We start from the raw sequence: 17,073 nt of genomic DNA, 5'->3' as shown, positions 1-17,073 counted from the left end.
ACAATGTTCAGTTCCATTCGCAACTCCTCAGATAATGAAGCAGTCTATGGAGCAAGGCTTAGACATCATTCAGGCTTGGGCTGATATGTGGAAAGTAACATTCGTGCCACACAAGTGCCAGGCAATGATTATCTCCAACAAGTGAGCGTCTAACTGCCACCTCTTGACATTCAACAGGATTAACATCGCCGAACCCCCCAACATCAATATCTTGAGGGGTCACCATTGACCAGAAAATTAACTGGACTAGCCACATAAATACTGTAACAAGAGCAGGTCAGAGGCTGAGTATTCTGCGGCGAGTGTCTCACCTCCTGACTCCCCAAAGGCTTTACACCATCTACAAGGCACAAGTCAGGAGTGTGATGGAATACTCTCCACTTGTCTGGATGAGTGCAGCTCCAACAACACTCAAGTAGCTCGACACCATCACGGACAAAGCAGCCCATTTGATTGGCACCTCATCCACCACTTTAAACATTCACTCCCTCCACCACCAGTGCACTGGCTGCAGTGTGTATCATCTACAAGATGCACTGCCACAACTCGCCAAGGCTTCTTCGACAGCACCTCCCAAACCTGCGACCTCTACCACCTAGAAGGACAAGGGTAGCAGGCGCATGGGAACACCACCACCTCCAATTTCCCCTCCAAGTCACACACTATCCTGACTTGGAAATATATCGCCGTTCCTTCATAGTCACTGGGTCAAAACCCTGGAACTCCCTCCCTAACAGCACTGTGGGAGCACTTTCACCACACGGATTGCAGCGGTTCAAGAAGGTGGCTCACCACCACCTTCTCAAGGGCAATGAGGGATGGGCAACAAATGCTGGCTTTGCCAGCGATGCCCACATCCCTTGAACGAATAAAACAAATATATATCTGGCAGGTTAACTAGTGTACATGTGTATGTACAGATGCATGATTTAGCATCTGTATAACTACATGCATGAGTTTATGTGTATGTTTTCAGTAGGTATGCAGTAATGTATATATTTGAAACTTTGGTTGATTCTGCTTCGCAGGTTCGGGAGGAAGGCAGTTCTGTTTGGGACCATGGCTGTACAGACTGGATTCAACGTGCTTCAAGTGTTCTCACCGAGCTGGGAAATATTCTGCCTGGTTAATTTCCTTATAGGCATTGGACAGATCTCAAACTATGTGGCTGCCTTTGTTCTTGGTAAGTGCCCATACCATCCTGTAGTTTTATTAGCCCTTTCCTCGAGACCTTTGATGATTCTGTCACTCTCTGTATGACACTAAGTCCTGGTCATTACAGGTTGGCCCAGATTTTCATGTAACAGCATGATTGATGGTGTACAATGTGAATCTCGCCATTGCTAACTTTTTCCAAATTTTGCTGGTTTTCTAATTAGAATTAATCAGAGTGAGCACAGCGGTGAATCAGGCACTCAGCGCCGATCTACAAGCTCAAGTGACAGCACACTCACTATATGGAGTCACGGAGGGAGGGGGTGTTAAGTGAATGAATGTCTAGCTTCTTAAATAAACTTTCATTAACAATCGACCTTTGTATTAAATACTGATGTCCAGCTAAAATACTCATGACAGAATGATTAAGCAAATTGACTCTGCTAAATAACCTAAATAAACAACTAAATAAATGAAAAACAAAAACTCTTTTCTGATTTGAGGCAGATGAAACATTGCCAGGATAATCACTATCACAAAATGTTAGCAACAAACTTCTGAGTAAAGGCTAATTAACACCTTGGAATTTAACTTGATTTTGGTTCTCCATTTTTCATACTGATCTTGGAGAAATAAATCATGCCACTGCCAGGTCAGGGGAAGTGCAACGAGACCTGGGTGTCCTTGTGCACCAGTCGCTGAAGGTAAGCGTGCAGGTGCAGCAGGCGGTTAAGAAGGCAAATGGTATTTTGGCCTTCGTAGCGAGAGGATTCGCGTACAGGAACAAGGATGTCTTGCTGCAATTGTACAGGGCCTTGGTGAGACCACACCTTGAGTATTGTGTGCCTTATCTGAGGAAGGATGTTCTTGCCATGGAGGGAGTGCAGCAAAGATTCACCAGACTGATACCTGGGATGGCAGGAATGATGTATGAGGAGAGATTGGGTCGATTGGGCTTATACTCGCTGGAGTTTAGAAGAATGAAAGGGGATCTCATTGAAACTTATAAAATTCTATCAGGACTAGACAGACTAGATGCAGGAAGGTTGTTCCTGATGGCGGGGGAGTCCAGAACCAGGGGTCACAGTCTAAAGATAAGGGGTAAACCATTTAGGACAGAGATGAGGAGGAATTTCTTCACCCAGAGAGTGGTGAATCTGTGGAATTCTCTACCACAGCAGGCAGTTGAGGCCAATTCATTAAATATATTCAAGAAGGAGTTAGATATATTTCTTAAGGCTAAAGGGGTCAAGGGATATGGGGAGAAAGCAGGGACAGGGTACTGAATTTGGATGATCGGCCATGATCTCATTAAATGGCGGAGCAGGCTCGAGGGGTGGAATGGCCTGCTCCTGCTCCTATCTTCTATGTTTCTATGTTTTCAGTCTAAGTGGCAGCGGTGTAAAAACTGTCTTTAGTGCAGGAAAATTGTGATCACTGTTGATTTTAATGGGGTGGAGCTATGATAATAACCCTCTAACTGTTTCAGCGAGGTTAATGGCGGAGTGGCGCAAAAGTCCCAGGAAAATACAGAGTGGAATAATTAATAGCGTGAGTTGCATAGAATTACATAGAATCCAAAGCTCGGAGTCATAAATATAACACAAAAGCAAAATATGCTGGAAATCTAAAATAAAAACAGAAAATCCTGGAAATACTCAGCCGGTCAGGCAGCATCTGTGGAGAGAGAAGCATTGTTAATGTTTCAAGTCGATGCGAATGAACTGGACATAGAGATAATACAAGTTTTAAGTAAGTACAGAGGCAGGTAAAGTGGGGAGGGAGGAAAGGACAAAAGGGAAGGTCTGTGATAGGGTGGAAGGCAGGAGAGATTAAATGATAAAAGGGATAATGGTGCAGAGCACAAGGAAATGATAATGGGACAAGTAAAGAAACAAAAGATGTTTCTAGAGGAGGTGTAAATGGGAATAGCAGAATCAGCACCAACAGCTGCTGTCTGGAAAAATGGGGTCAGTGGTTATGATCTGAAATTGTTGAACTCAGTATTGAGTCCGGAAGGCTGTAAAGTGCCTAATCTAAAGATGCGTACATTGGGTTTCATTGGAACAGTATAGGAGGCTGAGGACAGAGAGGTCAGAGTGGGAGTGGGATGGAGAATTAAAATGACAGGCAACTGGAAGCTCGGGGTCACGGTTGCAGCAGTGTTCAATTTTCGTGCACAGTTCCTTTAAATCTGCTGCCAGGCTACGCATGCGCAGTATCTTCCAGCGGCAGCAGCTTGTGAGCGGCCTTTGCGGGTTCTCCCGATTGATGCTCAGTCGTGCGCCTGTGCTCCTTAGGGGAACATTGGCTTCCAGACTGAACGGAGGTGTTCCGCAAAGTGGTCACCCAATCTGGCTTTGGTCTCCCCAATGTAGAGGAGACCACATCATGAGCAGCAAATACAGAATACTAAATTGAAAGAAGTGCAAGTAAATCACTGTTTCACCTGGATGGAGTGTTTGGGGCTCTGGACAGTGGGAAGGGAGGAGATAAAAGGGCAGGTATTGTATCTCCTGCGCTTGCATGGGAAGGTGTCGTGGATGGGGAGGGGGTGTTGGGGGTGATTGAGGAGTGAACAAGGGTGTTGCAGAGGGAATGGTCCCTTCGGAATGCTGAAAGGGGAGGGGAGGGGAAGATGTGTTTGGTGGTGGGATTACGCTGGAGGTGGTGGAAATGGCGGAGGATGATCCGTTGAATGTGGAGGCTGGTGGGGTGGAAGTTGAGGACAAGGGGAACCCTATTGTGATTCTGGGATGGAGGGGAAGGGGTGAGAGCAGACGTATGGGAAATGGAACGGACATGGTCGAGGGTCTCATCAACCATGGTGGAGGGGAAACCTCGGTTGAGGAAAAAGGAAGACATTGGTGTGGAAGTTTGCATTGTCAAAACAGATGCAATGGAGACTGAGAAACTGGGAGAATGAAATTGATTCTTTAAAGGAAGCGGAGTGGGAAAAGTGTAGTCAAGGTAGTTGTGGGAGTCAGTGGGCTTGTCGTGGATGTTGGTTGATAGCCTTTCCCCAGAAATGGAGACTGAGAAGTCAAGGAAGAGAAGGGAAGAGGCGGAGATGGAGCATGTGAAGGCGAGGGAAGGGTGGAAATTGGAAGCAAAGTGAATGAAATTTTCTAGTTCAGGGCTAGAGCAAGAAATAGCACCGATACAATCATTATGTATCAGAAAAAGAGGTGAGCATGGGACCCGAGTAGGACTGGAACAAAGAATGTTCCACATATCCTACGAAAAGACAGGCGTAGCTAGGATCCATATGGATTCCCATAGCAACACCTTTTATTTGGAGGAAGTGAGTGGAGTCAAAGGAGAAGTTATTCAATGTGAGAACAATTTCAACCAGGCAGAGGAGAGTGGTGATGGACAGGGACTGGTTGGGCCTCCGTTCAAGGAAGAAGTGGAGGGCCCTCAAGCCATCCTGTTGGGGGATGGAGGTGTAGATGGATTGGATGTCTACTGTGTAAAGGAGACGATTAAGGCCAGGGAACTGGCAACTGTTCAAGTGGCGGAAGGCATCAGAAGAGTTGCAGACGTAGGTGGGAAGAGAATGGACAAGGGGAGAAAAAGAGTTGAGATATGAAGAAATCACTTTTGTGGGGCAAGAGCAGGCTGAAATGATGGGTCTACCAGGGCAGTCCTGTTTGTGGATCTTGGGAAGGAGGTAGAAGAGGGCTATGCGGGGTTGCAGGACTATGAGGTTGGAGGCCATGGAGGTAAGATCTCCAGAGGAGATGAGGTCAGTCAGTATCAGTCAGGGAAATGATGGCTTGATGTTCAGTGGTGGTGCCATGGTCCAGGGGGAGGTGGGTGGAGGTGTCAGAGAGTTGGCATTCAGCCTCCGCAAGGTAGAGGTCAGTTCGCCAAACAACAACAGCACCACCCTTGTCAGCAGGTTTAATGAGAATGTTAGGGTTGGACCTGAGAGAACTGCAATTTCAGAGGGAGGTAGGTTAGAGTGAGTGAGCGGAGTAGAAAAATTAAGACAGCTGATGTCACGCTGGCAGTTTCCAATGAAAAGATCTAGAAAGGGTAAGAGGCCAGAGTGAAAATTCTGAAGATGGGAGAAAGGGTCTGGTGTGTGGAGGGGGATGGGGTGGGGGTTGCGGGGGGAGGACTCCTGGCTAAAGAAGTGGGCACGGAGGCGAAGGTGACAGAAGAAGAGCTCAGCGTCGAAACGAGCTCAAAATTTATTGAGGTGGGGGCGTAAGGGGATGAAGCTGAGGCCTTTGCTGAGGACTGGTCGTTCAGAGTCAGCGAGGGGAAGATCAGATGTGATAGTGAAAACATGGCAAAGGGTGAGATGGGAAGGAGGGATGGGGTCAGAGGAAGGTGAAGGGAAATATATGATGGTCACTAATAAATCCAATAAGGAATTCAGGTGAAACTCTTAACCCAAAGCGTGGTTAAAATTTGTAACTTGCTACCACATGTATAGTTTAGATACATTTAAGGGGAAGCTAGATAAGAGCATAAGAGAGAAAGGAATAGAAGTATATGTTGATGTTGATGGGGTTAGATGAAGTAAGGTGGAAGGAGGCTTGTTTGGAGCATAAACACCATCATAGACCAGTTGGACCAGATGGCCTGTTACTGTGCTGTAAGTTCTACGCTTGCGTCTGCGCTCACTCTGAGGCCGAACTCCAAACCTTCGTCAACACCTTCACTGAAGCGTATGAGAGCATGGGCCTTACACTAAACATCCGCATGATAAAGGTCCTCTACCAAACTGCCCCCGCCACACAATACTACTCCCCGATTATCAAAATCCATGACGAGGCCTTGGACAACTTGGACCACTTTCCATACCTCGGTAGCCTACTGTCAACAAGGGCAGACGTCGATGACGAAGTCCAACACCGCCTTCAGTGTGCCAGTGCAGCCTTCAGTCGCCTGAGGAAGAGAGTGTTTGAAGATCAGGACCTCAAACCCAGCACCAAGCTCATGGTCTACAGAGCAGTAGTGATACCCGCCCTCTTGTATGCTTCAGAGACATGGACCATGTACACATAGGCACCTCAAAGCATTGGAGAGGTATCACCAACGCTGCCTCCGCAAGATCCTGCAAATCCATTGGCAGGATAGGCGCACCAACGTCAGTGTTTTCGCTCAGGCCAACATCCCCAGCATCGAAGCTTTGACCACGCTCGATCAGCTCTGATGGACGGGCCACATCGCCCACATGCCCGATACGAGGCTCCCAAAACAAGTACTCTATTCGGAGCTCCGACATGGCAAGAGAGCCCGAGGTGGGCAGAGGAAACGCTTCAAGGACACCCTCAAATTCTCCTTGAAAAAGTGCAACATCCCCACCGACACCTGGGAATCCCTGGCCCAAGAATGCACAAAGTGGAGGAGAAGCACCCGGAAAGGCGCCGAACACCTCGAGTCTCTTTGCCGGGAGCAAGCGGAAGCCAAGTGCAAACAGTGGAAGGAGCGCATGTCAACCCAAGCATCCCACCCACCCGCCCCTTCAACCATCGTCTGCCCCACCTGTGACAGAGACTGTAGGTCCCACATTGGACTCATGAGTCACCTGAGAACTCATTTTTAGTGTGGAAGCAAGTCATCCTCGGTTCCGAGGGACTGCCTAAGAAGAAGAAATTCTATGTAATTCTATGCAAATTATTTTATTTGTTTCATTCACAATTTCTGTGCTAATTAAACTTGATTAAGTCCAAAGTTTTCTGATTGTGAACAATCTGTTTTATTTTTAACTCGAAAATCATATTTAGTTGCAACTGGCTTTGTCAGATTTTCTGACCCAAGTTCATGAAAAAATAAGACTTGTAAATCGAAAGTTTAGTTGATAGTATGTTGTTATAGCCCTGACTCAACCATTAAAGACTTCCTGAGCCGAACTGATTGTGACACTATGTGGAATGGAAAAGATTAGTCCGGAGCACTATTTAAATCACAGTTGCTGAACAAAGGACCATAGGTAAAAATTGGTTAACGGCAAGGTCAGGACTGTTGTGAGGAAGCAATTCTTCACACAATAAATGATTAATACCTAAAATGTATTTTCTGGGCAAGGTAGTGAAGACAAAACCTCTGGAACTATTCAAGAGGTAGTTGGATGCTGTGATATGGTGCATTGTCGGCTTCAATAGAAGGAACTTTGTGATCTTTGTGATGTTGCTGGCTTTCAAGTAAAAGTAGCAGTTGGCAAACTTTTTTGCTTAAAAATATTCTATGGGTAAACTAGATTCAGTATAAGGCATCCTGAGCAAACTTTATGTCTGCTTGTAGCTCTGTAAGTGCACAATTAGATCTTGTAGAGATAACATCACAACAGTGACTACACTTCAAAAGTACTTCATTGACTGTAAAGCACTTTGAGACATCCTGAGGTCATGAAAGGCAGTACAGGTAGAATATCCTTTATCCGAACTTCAGAAAACCGAAAACCTCTAAAAACTGAAAGTTTTTTCGTTCAGCGTAAGTCGTGCGCACGACATGACCAGAGTGGCGCACGACTTACGCTGAGCAGGGCAGAGGGTCACAGAGTTCCCTCCTGGGTAGGAGATTGCAGGCCGAGCCGGGCAGTGTGAAGGAGGTACCGGGAGAGTGAACCCAACAATACAGCGGCCTGTCTGATAGCTGCAGCGGCCCGTCCGATATTCTTTTCTCCCCCCGACCCGACCCGAACCGCGGCCCGTCCGATATTCTTTTCTCCCCCCCGACACCCGACCCGACCCGTCCGATATTCTTTTCTCCCCCCCCACCCGACCCCCGACCCATCCGATATTCTTTTCTCCACCCCACCCCCCGGCCCAAACCGTGGCCCGTCCGATATTCTTTTCTCCCCCCCAACCCCCCCCGACCTGAACCGCGGCCCGTCCGATATTCTTTTCCCCCCCCCCACCCGACCCCTGACCTGATTTGCGGGCCAGCTTAGTAGGAGTCAGCCGATATCCGGCTTTCCAGAGAAGCAGGAAGGGGAATGAGACATGGAACAGTTGCAAGAGGTAGCCTGAACTTTTAAAATTTATATTAAATACAAATTTCCCAGTCTTATAATAATACCTTCTGAAATCCGAAAAATTCCGAAAACCGAAACTCAGCTGGACCCAAGGCTTTCGGATAAGGGATAGTGTACCTGTATATGAATGCAAGTCTTTCTTTTTCTTTTATAAGATAGAAGTGCGAACAGCGGTGTTCCTTCTGGTAACGCCCTGAAGCTGTCCCTCAAAGCATTGTCTCTTCCAACATGATGATTCAATTCCTAACTCTTCTTGCTGGCTCGCTGTTTCTCTTTAGCTCTAAGGTCTAATTTATTTAATCTCTGGTGCTGCTTGACTTCAGGCAGGTGGACAGTAAATTGTTTCTTCGGCTCCCCACCAGTCGCTGCCACATCTGGGATTTTCTGCTGGAAGTCTTGGTGGCCTTTGAATATTTCCGCCCAAATATTTGTGGACATAGTCAAGTTATCGTATCATATTTTGCACAATTAATGCCATATCACTGATGGACACTAGAAGCATTCCAGGTAACTCCAGTTCTGGCAGCATTCCCATCAAAGAGGAAATTCTAGGTTTTTGACTGACATCAAATTTATGTTACATAGAATTAAATAGAATTTACAGCACTAGAAACAGGCCAGTGTTTATGCTCCACACAAGCCTCCTCCCACGCTATTTACTTCATCTCATCCTATCAACATGTTAGCTATCTCTGTCAGATCTTGCACTCTCTAGATTCTAATAAGACAATGGGCTGGGTCATTGAATATATTTAAGGTGGAGATAGACAGATTTTTGAACGATAAGGGAGTCAAGGGTTATGGGGAGCGGGCAGGGAAGTGGCTTTGAGCCCAAGATCATATTGAATGGCGGAGCAGACTCGAGGGGCCAAGTGGCCTATTCCTGCTCCTATTTCTTATGTTATTATGTAAAAATTCCCCTCGAGCCCCATTTGGGGCGCTAAATCAGGAAAGCTGGAAAAGTTAGCGCCAGGCGTTAACCTCTTCCAGCCTCTCTGAAATTCCCATTTTTTGCTCCAAGAGGGAAGTGGAACGCTAAATCAAGCGGTCCACTTCTTTCTTGGAGTGTAAGAGTGGGGGAAGTTCATGACCCGGGGCGCACGGCTCAGCAGCGCCATATACTGGGCCGCGTAGCACTGCCGCATTGCGGGATCTTCCCTGAATTAAAGGGAAGGGCCCCACGCTGCAAACTCTGCAGTTTTTTTTAACATACCTGAACCAACGGGGAGCGGGGGTGCTGCGCAATTAGCATGGACCCTGCGTCCGGAGGAATAAAACAAATGTTTTTTAAAAATCTGACTTTTTTTCAAGGCGGCCTCACTTTTAAATGGCACCCCGCTGGCGGCCAGCCACCTTGCTCGCGTTCCCTGCAGCAGTCGCTGCCATCGCTGCTGCAGGGGGCAAAGGGGAATTTTTGCACCGGGGTGCTACTGGGGTGATGCGCCCGGAGATGACGTCATGATCTCCAGGCGCAGGAGATCGGGGTACAACCCTATAGTGTCACCACTAACCTCCCGCCGAATTTAGCGGGAAGTGAGGTCAGTGCTGCGCCCCGGCAAAAAGGCCTTTGTGCTCCATTAGCGCCCCCCACAGGAGGGCCAAAGGAGACAAATTTCTCCCCCTTTGATCCTCATGGCATTCTTCTTATTTGAGTAAATTTTTCATCCTTGGTACTCAAGCCGAGGAATCACTGCGCTGCGAGCTTTGCATCTGCACAAAGGAAGAGATTCATTCTTCACTCCAGTCTGGTACTATATGGCTCATGCATGCCTCCTGTACACGGAACTAGTGCTCCTTTCACTAGTTTCATGTAGAGGTGTCATGCATGTGCCATATTCTACCAGATGGGAGTGAAGAATGAATCTCTTGCTTTGACTCCAAGTAGTGTGAATAATTAATCACTGTAAATATCACATTACTCTTTGGGACTGATGGTTGTTTTCATTGTCCCTGGACTAAATTCCATGATTAAAAATTAAACACAACCCACTGCAATTTAACAATCAGCAGCTAAGGATTCCACACTCCCACCACCACCAACACAATGAAACCCTCTAAAATAAATAACATCTGTCCAGCTGACCAGCACATTCCTGGCATTCTTTTACTGTGAGAAAATCATTGCTGACTCAGTTATAGTCTGAGATTTTGGACATTGGGGGGGAGAAATTCGGTTGGTTAGTGCTTCTGGGGGGCACTAACGGGGCGCTAATGACTTACCGCCGCCGGAGAAATTCACCTGGCGGTTTGCGGTGGCGCTAAACACTACCTGGAGATTGTGACGTCATCCAGCCGCGCATCGCCCTGGTAGCGCCCTGGAATGGAAATTAATTTTTGCCCCCTGCCTCAGTGCCTGCCATTAGAAACGACAGGTAGAGGAGGCGGTTTGCAGTCGGCTGGGAGCTGCAGGAGCTCTATTTAAAGGTGTGCACTTCCTGTTTTTTTTTTGTTGGCAAACAATGCTGCCTTGTCACTTTGACAGAAACAGACAGACGTTTTGACCCATTTGAGGTTTTCTTGCTTGAAGCAGTTTTTGCTCCTGACAAAATTTTATTAGGTTCATTTGTCTTTTGATAGTGCAACATTTCAAACACTTAATGGGGACTATGATGTGGAGATGCCGGTGTTGGACTGGGGTGGACAAATGTAGGAAGTCACACAACACCAGGTTATAGTCCAACAGCTTTATTTGAAATCACAAGCTTTCAGAGCGCTGCTCCTTCGTCACGTGTTGTGTGACTTCCTACATTAATGGGGACTGTACTGGCCTCCAGCTTCACCGTCAGAGGCAGCGGAGGCAGAGAGAAAGATTGGAAATGTGGCCAAAGGGAGGAGGGCCAAAAGGCTCTCAACAGGAGACCTTACCCTCCCAGGGTTTTCCGGGAATAGTTCTCCGACCTTCATCTGTCAGAGGAGCAGTGCCTTAGAAGGCTCCGCTTCAGCAAGGAGGTGGTCACAGAGCTCTGCCACCTCCTGCCGCCAGTGCTTCAGCCTCAGCTCAGGACCAGGACGTCTCTCTCAGTGGCAGTGAAGGTCACAATTTCTCAATTTCTATGCCAGCGGCTCCTTCCAAGCTTCAACAGGGGATATTGCAAACATTTCACAGTTCGCCATCTATTGCTGCATCTAGGAGGTCACAGATGCTCTGTACAGAAGGAGAAGGATGTACACCTAATTCCCCATGACCAGAGACAAACAGCATGAATGCTCATGTGGCTTTGCAAGGATAGCGGCCTTCCCCATGGTTCAGGGCACCATTGACTACACCCACGTGCATTGCGGGCACCTCATCACAATGCAGAGGTGTTCTGCAACTGCAAAAGCTACCACTCTCTGGAGATGCAGTTGGTGTGCAACCACAGACGGCGCATTTTCACCGTCAATGCCCACTATCCTGGCAGCAGCCACAATGCATTCATCCTGCACCAGACCGGTGTCCCAGCACTGTTCCAACCACCACATGAAGCTCGCAGCTGGCTGCTCAGAGACAAGGGCTATCCACTTGCCACCTGGCTGATGACACCCCTCCTTAACCCCAATACTCCTGCTCAACACGCATACAATGAGAGCCATAGCGCCACCAGGAACCTGATCGAACAGACTATTGGCGTGCTAAAGCAACAGTTCCGCTCTGGAGGAGCCCTGCAGTACTCCCCTGATTGAGTCTCTGTTTTTATTGTTGTGTGCTGCATGCTGCACAATCTGACCATTCTGACGGCCCAGCCATTGCCACCTCGTTATCATCCTCCTCCCTCTGTGCACATGTTCCCATCATTCTTGCTGCCTATGCTCCCTCCACTGTAGATCCTAGGAGGTGAGGTGGCATACCAGTAATCTTATGAAGTGTTGCAGTTTGAGTCTTTGAAGAATAAATGTAACTACTTTGTACTTGCCACAAGACTTCTGATACAAAAGAACCTTGAAATTGCTCAATGAAATTGTTGCAGTAGCTGAAACTAACAAAAAGCCACTGAAACTGCACTAACCTGACAGGTGCAAGCGATTACTGATAATCCCTTTAAGTAACATCCCTGCAGCTGACTTCCTGGTGCTGCACGCCAGCACTCCCTGTCGGTGTTTACTCCAGGCAGTGAGGTAAGTGGCTAAAAGCAATTTGGGAAATCGGGTGTTCAGTGAGCATTGCACACTCACTGATGTCATGATCTCCCTGGCATTGAGGTCCCTGGCTATCACTGTTACTGGCAGCGCTATGAGGGTCCCAATTTGGCATGTGGTGGTGGATTTACTTCGCCCTGTTAGGACTGGTCTCAATGCCGCTTTAGTGCTATCTACTGGTGCTAATGGGCGGCGCTAAGGGGGCGAATTTTTCCCCAATGCCTCCAAAGCTTCATCAGACAACCTCCAGGCTCTCGCCCTGGGACAGCGATCTGCAGACAGGATTTGTAAATAAGTGCTCCTTCTCCTTGCCATTCTTATGGTTGTTGAGGCGGCTGCACACCCAACAATGCTGAGAATGAGCTGCTGCAGCATCAATGAACCTCCCCTTTAAGTAGTGAAAAAAGCCTGTGGCAATCATTACTTGCATTTAGACTGCCCCTGATATTGGTCCATCTTTTCAGTGTAATGCCAATGAGCTTGAGTTTTTAGATGAGAATCATGACTGTAATCATTTTAATGAGGAGTGAGGACGAATTTTGCATGCAGCCTAGACAATTTTCAACAGGCGCTATTTAACCATTTTTAGTCTAAACACTGCCCATTTCTGGCTATGAATTGCAGGGACGAGATCATTGGAATGGATGCATTGCTCCTGCAAGGGTGCTTCAGCAGCGCCCACCCCAAACCACCAGCCACAATGTCGGAGTGGCACCATGCAATTTTGATAGCAGAGAAGAGGTTCACCTAGGGCCCAACGAAAATTTTCTTTCTTCAATTTCATGCTCCCAATAGAGCAGATAAGCCACTGGGATTGATTACCTTTCCCTAGTGAATCTTTGGGGCCCTCTTTAGTGGGACCTACACTAGCCTTCAGCTTTGTAAGTGCCCATGAAGCTTTATAAGGCCAGAATGGGTAGAATTTCCCAAGGGAGAGCAGGAGTTTCCCAAACACACCTCCTTGACATGGGGGTGGACAGAATTGCCCCAAATTCCCAACCTTCCCATCCCTGACAGAAATCTTCCATTCTGTCCTCCAACAGCCCAGGAATTTCAATGCCATAAAAAACCAGAAGATCTGAGACTTGATCCCTGGTTAATGTTGAGTTACCTGATCTCAGTTATGGTGGTAGGTCAGATGTTACATTTGAGTTTAGTGCTTCTGGACCAGGAATGGAGAAATTCAGCAAGAAATGCTGTGTCTCATTGCTGACAATTGAACCCCTGCTGGAAACTTATGGGCCCATCAGAACAGCAGCAGGGCAGGACTTCCAGGTACCAGTCTGCCTGGCAATGATCCTGTCCAAAATCCCAGGATAACATCATTTACATAAAAGGGGAAGACACCTGTATCATTTAAGGGACTCCCCAAGAGTCTGCCCTGCGGAGAACCAAGAATATCAGAGTGAAACTTTTGCTGGTCCATCGAGGGTTGGAGGAGGACATTCTGGCCAAAGATAGAACATTTGTTTCCATTGACTGTTAAACTTCACTTTGTTGTCAGTTGTTTTTCAAATGTGTTGCACTCTTTTTTCCTCTCCTCCCTACCATGTGTCATGCTCCATCTTTTATCTCATTCCTGCTTATGCTGCTTGATCACTGGCCTCTCGGAGGTGCACACGAGGGGCTGAGTTGACATATCTGCATTCAGGATTCTTCACACAACTTGGTTTGTAGGTTAAGTTTAGAGAGCATTCAACTTAATTATTGTAGGTTTTATTAACTGAACATAAAGAAAAGTTTCTTTCAGAATGGCAATAATAGGCAGTGAAATAAAATTCGGAATTAACTCACAATCAGTGTTGTCCTTAACCTGGTTATTCTCATTTTACAGGTTCGGAACTTCTTGGGAAATCCATTCGGATTACATACTCTACACTGGGAGTTGGCATTTTTTATGCATTCGGCTACATGTTCCTGCCTTTGGTTGCATACTTCATACGAAGCTGGAAGATGTTGCTTTTCACCCTGTCTCTCGTTGGCCTGCTGTACATTCCTTTGTGGTGGTATGTAGGAATAGGAACCTTAACCTATTTAATCAGTAGATTCAGAACTTTTATTGCCGTTAACTTCTGGGACTGATTCTGACCAAGATAAAGAAAATGAGAGTCCTTCTTGGATGAGGGTAGGGATGGGGATCAGCATTGGCAGTGTATTAAAGAGGTGTTGTAACATCTCCTTGATTGTGATGAGAGCTGGACATTCAGTAAGGATCATTTTCACCTTCACTGCCTGGACGGTACAATCCCCACCCAGTCTCAGCATCAAAGGCCACACAAATCAAGTATGGCACGGTTATCAGCAGAGTAAAGCTTCATCTATGCTCTTCCATCAAGCTCCCTCTAATTTGCTCCACCAAGATTCTTTAGCACCATCCTCATAAGAGCACCATCGACTGTTCCAGTGTAACATTTCCATTACCTACACCAGTGGTTCTCAAACATTTTTGGTTGAAGGACTCCTTTACAAATCGATTAGTAATCACGGACTCTCCATCTAAATCATCATACTATATAATGCTCATAATATGAAAGTGCTGCATGCAAAGAGTGTTTTAATAATGCTTTCAAGAAAACAGAGGGGAGAAAGCTGGAAAAATTAGTGTCAGGCTTTAATGATCCTCCGCTTTCTCTAAATTCAATGTTAGCGTGCCAGGAAGGAAGTGGAGCACTAAATCAAGCGCTCCACTTCCTTCTTGGAGCGTTAAAGGATGCAGGCAGGGCGGTAGTGGTGCAGCGCTGCACGATGTCCCATGCAGCGCTGCCAAGATCCAAGGTTCCTTCCCTCCCTTAAAGGGAAGGGCCATCGCTGCAGTCTCTGCATTGGGACCAGTCAGCTGGTCCCCGACAGCAGCCGTGATCCGTCCCGGTAGAGTGCCAGGCTGATCGATCGCGACCCAGGAGGAATGGAAAAAATTGAAATAATGCATTGCAACAATTTTTATACTTTTTATACTTACACCCCATTTAACTTGCGCCCCCGAAGCACCCAGCCTCCTGAGCAACGCCTCCTGCAACTATCGGTGTTGTCGCCCGGCAATGCTGCAGGGGGCAGACCTGAAGTTTGGGTCTGGGGTGCTACCGGGGCGATGTGCAGGACAATGACGTCACAATCTCCGGGCGCAGGAGATCGTGGCGCGATGTGTTGCCACTGCCGCAAACCTCGGCCAATTTAGCGGGAGTCGTTCATTTCACCACGTCCGGTCTGTAAGTCGTTAGTGCCACGTTATGGCCCCCTGGAGGCGATAATGGGAGGCGCTAAGGAGACCAATTTCTAGGCCCTGGTATTTACATACAGATATCAGTAAGATGGATGTGTCTGCTTCTCACACCAATTCTGGGTACTCCAAAGCAACAGATGGCCACTATTATCCACTTACTGCTGGACAATTTTTAAAGCCATCAACAGGCTGGCCAAGGTGATTGAGGGCACGAACACATGCTGGGTTGCTGCTGGAAGCATGACTCATCACCATACACAATGCTGCGGTACAAAGGGATCTGGTGGTCCTAGTACATGAAACACAAAAACTTAGCATGCAGGTACAGCAAGTAATTAGGAAGGCTAATGGAATGTTGGCCTTTATTGCAAGGGGTATGGTGTAGGAGTCGCTGGAAATCAACAGACTGCGAGACTTTCGTAGCAGCAAAGAAAAACGCGCGTTAGCTTTATTAACTCTCCGCATGGACTGAGGGACTCAGCCTCGTCGCAGGGCTAAGACGTCATCACACAATCGACGACTCTTAAAGGGACCCTGCCCCGATAACCCAACCAAGTTCCGTACATAACGTGGAGCGATAACAACATTGGCTAAACATAGTGAATTGTGTTACTGTCGCTATGTGGTCTCCGCCACATACGTCCCCCCAGAATTCACTAGAACTGGCAATGTCAGTCGTTGAGGGGCCCGGATCACACGGCCGAAATGGCTCCTGAAGTCCGGGGCGGGGACCGGGGAGGTCGCAGGAGGGTCCCCGGGCGCTCGGTGGTGGACTGAGGGTGCAGAAGCCGGAGGTCGGCCCCGCCGCGGGGGCTGAGCCAACCCAACGGGTCGGTCCAGATCCAGGTGGGCCGGCTTAAGACGGTCCACGGGAATGTAGTCCGGCTTACCGCCAACACCCACCACGAAGGCCTTGTCCCCGGCTTCCAGGGCATGGAATGGTCCGTCATAGGGTGGGTGAAGAGGTCCCCGGTGGGCGTCGTGACGGACGAAAACATACTCCGCCGCACGAAGGTCGGGCAGAACGTCAGACTGAGGGAGACCGTGCTGCGACGTGGGCACCGGCGTGAAAACATTGGCGTTGTCCAGGAGGGCGGACGGCTGACGGGCTGCGGACCAAGGGTCTGTGGCGTTGGGGACAGAATCCCCGGGAACCCGCAGCGGCTGCCCGTAGACGAGCTCGGCGGACGAGGACTGGAGGTCCTCCTTGAGGGCGGTCCTGAGTCCCAGCATGACCCAAGGGAGTCTGTCGATCCAACTGTCGTCCCAGAGGCTGTCCCGGAGCGCGGCCTTCATGGAGCGATGAAACCGTTCGCACAGTCCGTTAGCCTGAGGTTGGTATGCGGTGGTGCGGTGGTGTCTCAATCCGAGGCCTTGGGCGACAGCGTTCCAGAGCTCCGACGTGAACTGGGGCCCCCGGTCGGAGGAGACGTCAGATGGGGCACCGAACCGGGCGACCCAAGTGTTGATGAACGCCCGAGCCACATCGGCGGATGTTGTTGACGACAGCGGGACGGCTTCCGGCCATCGGGTGGTTCTGTCGACCATCGTGAGGAGGTGGGTGAACCCGCGGGAGGGCGGCAGGGGT

The 17,073-nt window shown here is 48.3% G+C and overlaps 1 protein-coding gene across 1 annotated transcript in view; it reads left to right on the top strand.

The window, feature by feature from the left end:
* LOC147114107 (organic cation/carnitine transporter 2-like) overlaps positions 1-17,073 on the top strand; it is a 317,180-nt gene that overhangs the window by 82,957 nt on the left and 217,150 nt on the right. Inside the window, exons 3-4 of the mRNA XM_085995727.1 lie at positions 1,029-1,183; positions 14,100-14,271. Coding sequence (XP_085851853.1) covers positions 1,029-1,183; positions 14,100-14,271 — 327 coding nt within the window. The remainder of the gene's footprint in view (positions 1-1,028; positions 1,184-14,099; positions 14,272-17,073) is intronic.

Source organism: Somniosus microcephalus, chromosome 8 (assembly GCF_052327205.1).
Source record: "Somniosus microcephalus isolate GS21.2 chromosome 8, FLI_Smic_1.0, whole genome shotgun sequence".
Taxonomy (NCBI): Eukaryota; Metazoa; Chordata; class Chondrichthyes; order Squaliformes; family Somniosidae; genus Somniosus; species Somniosus microcephalus.
Note: the sequence above shows the minus strand (reverse complement) of the source record. Positions and strands in the feature narration are given on the sequence as shown.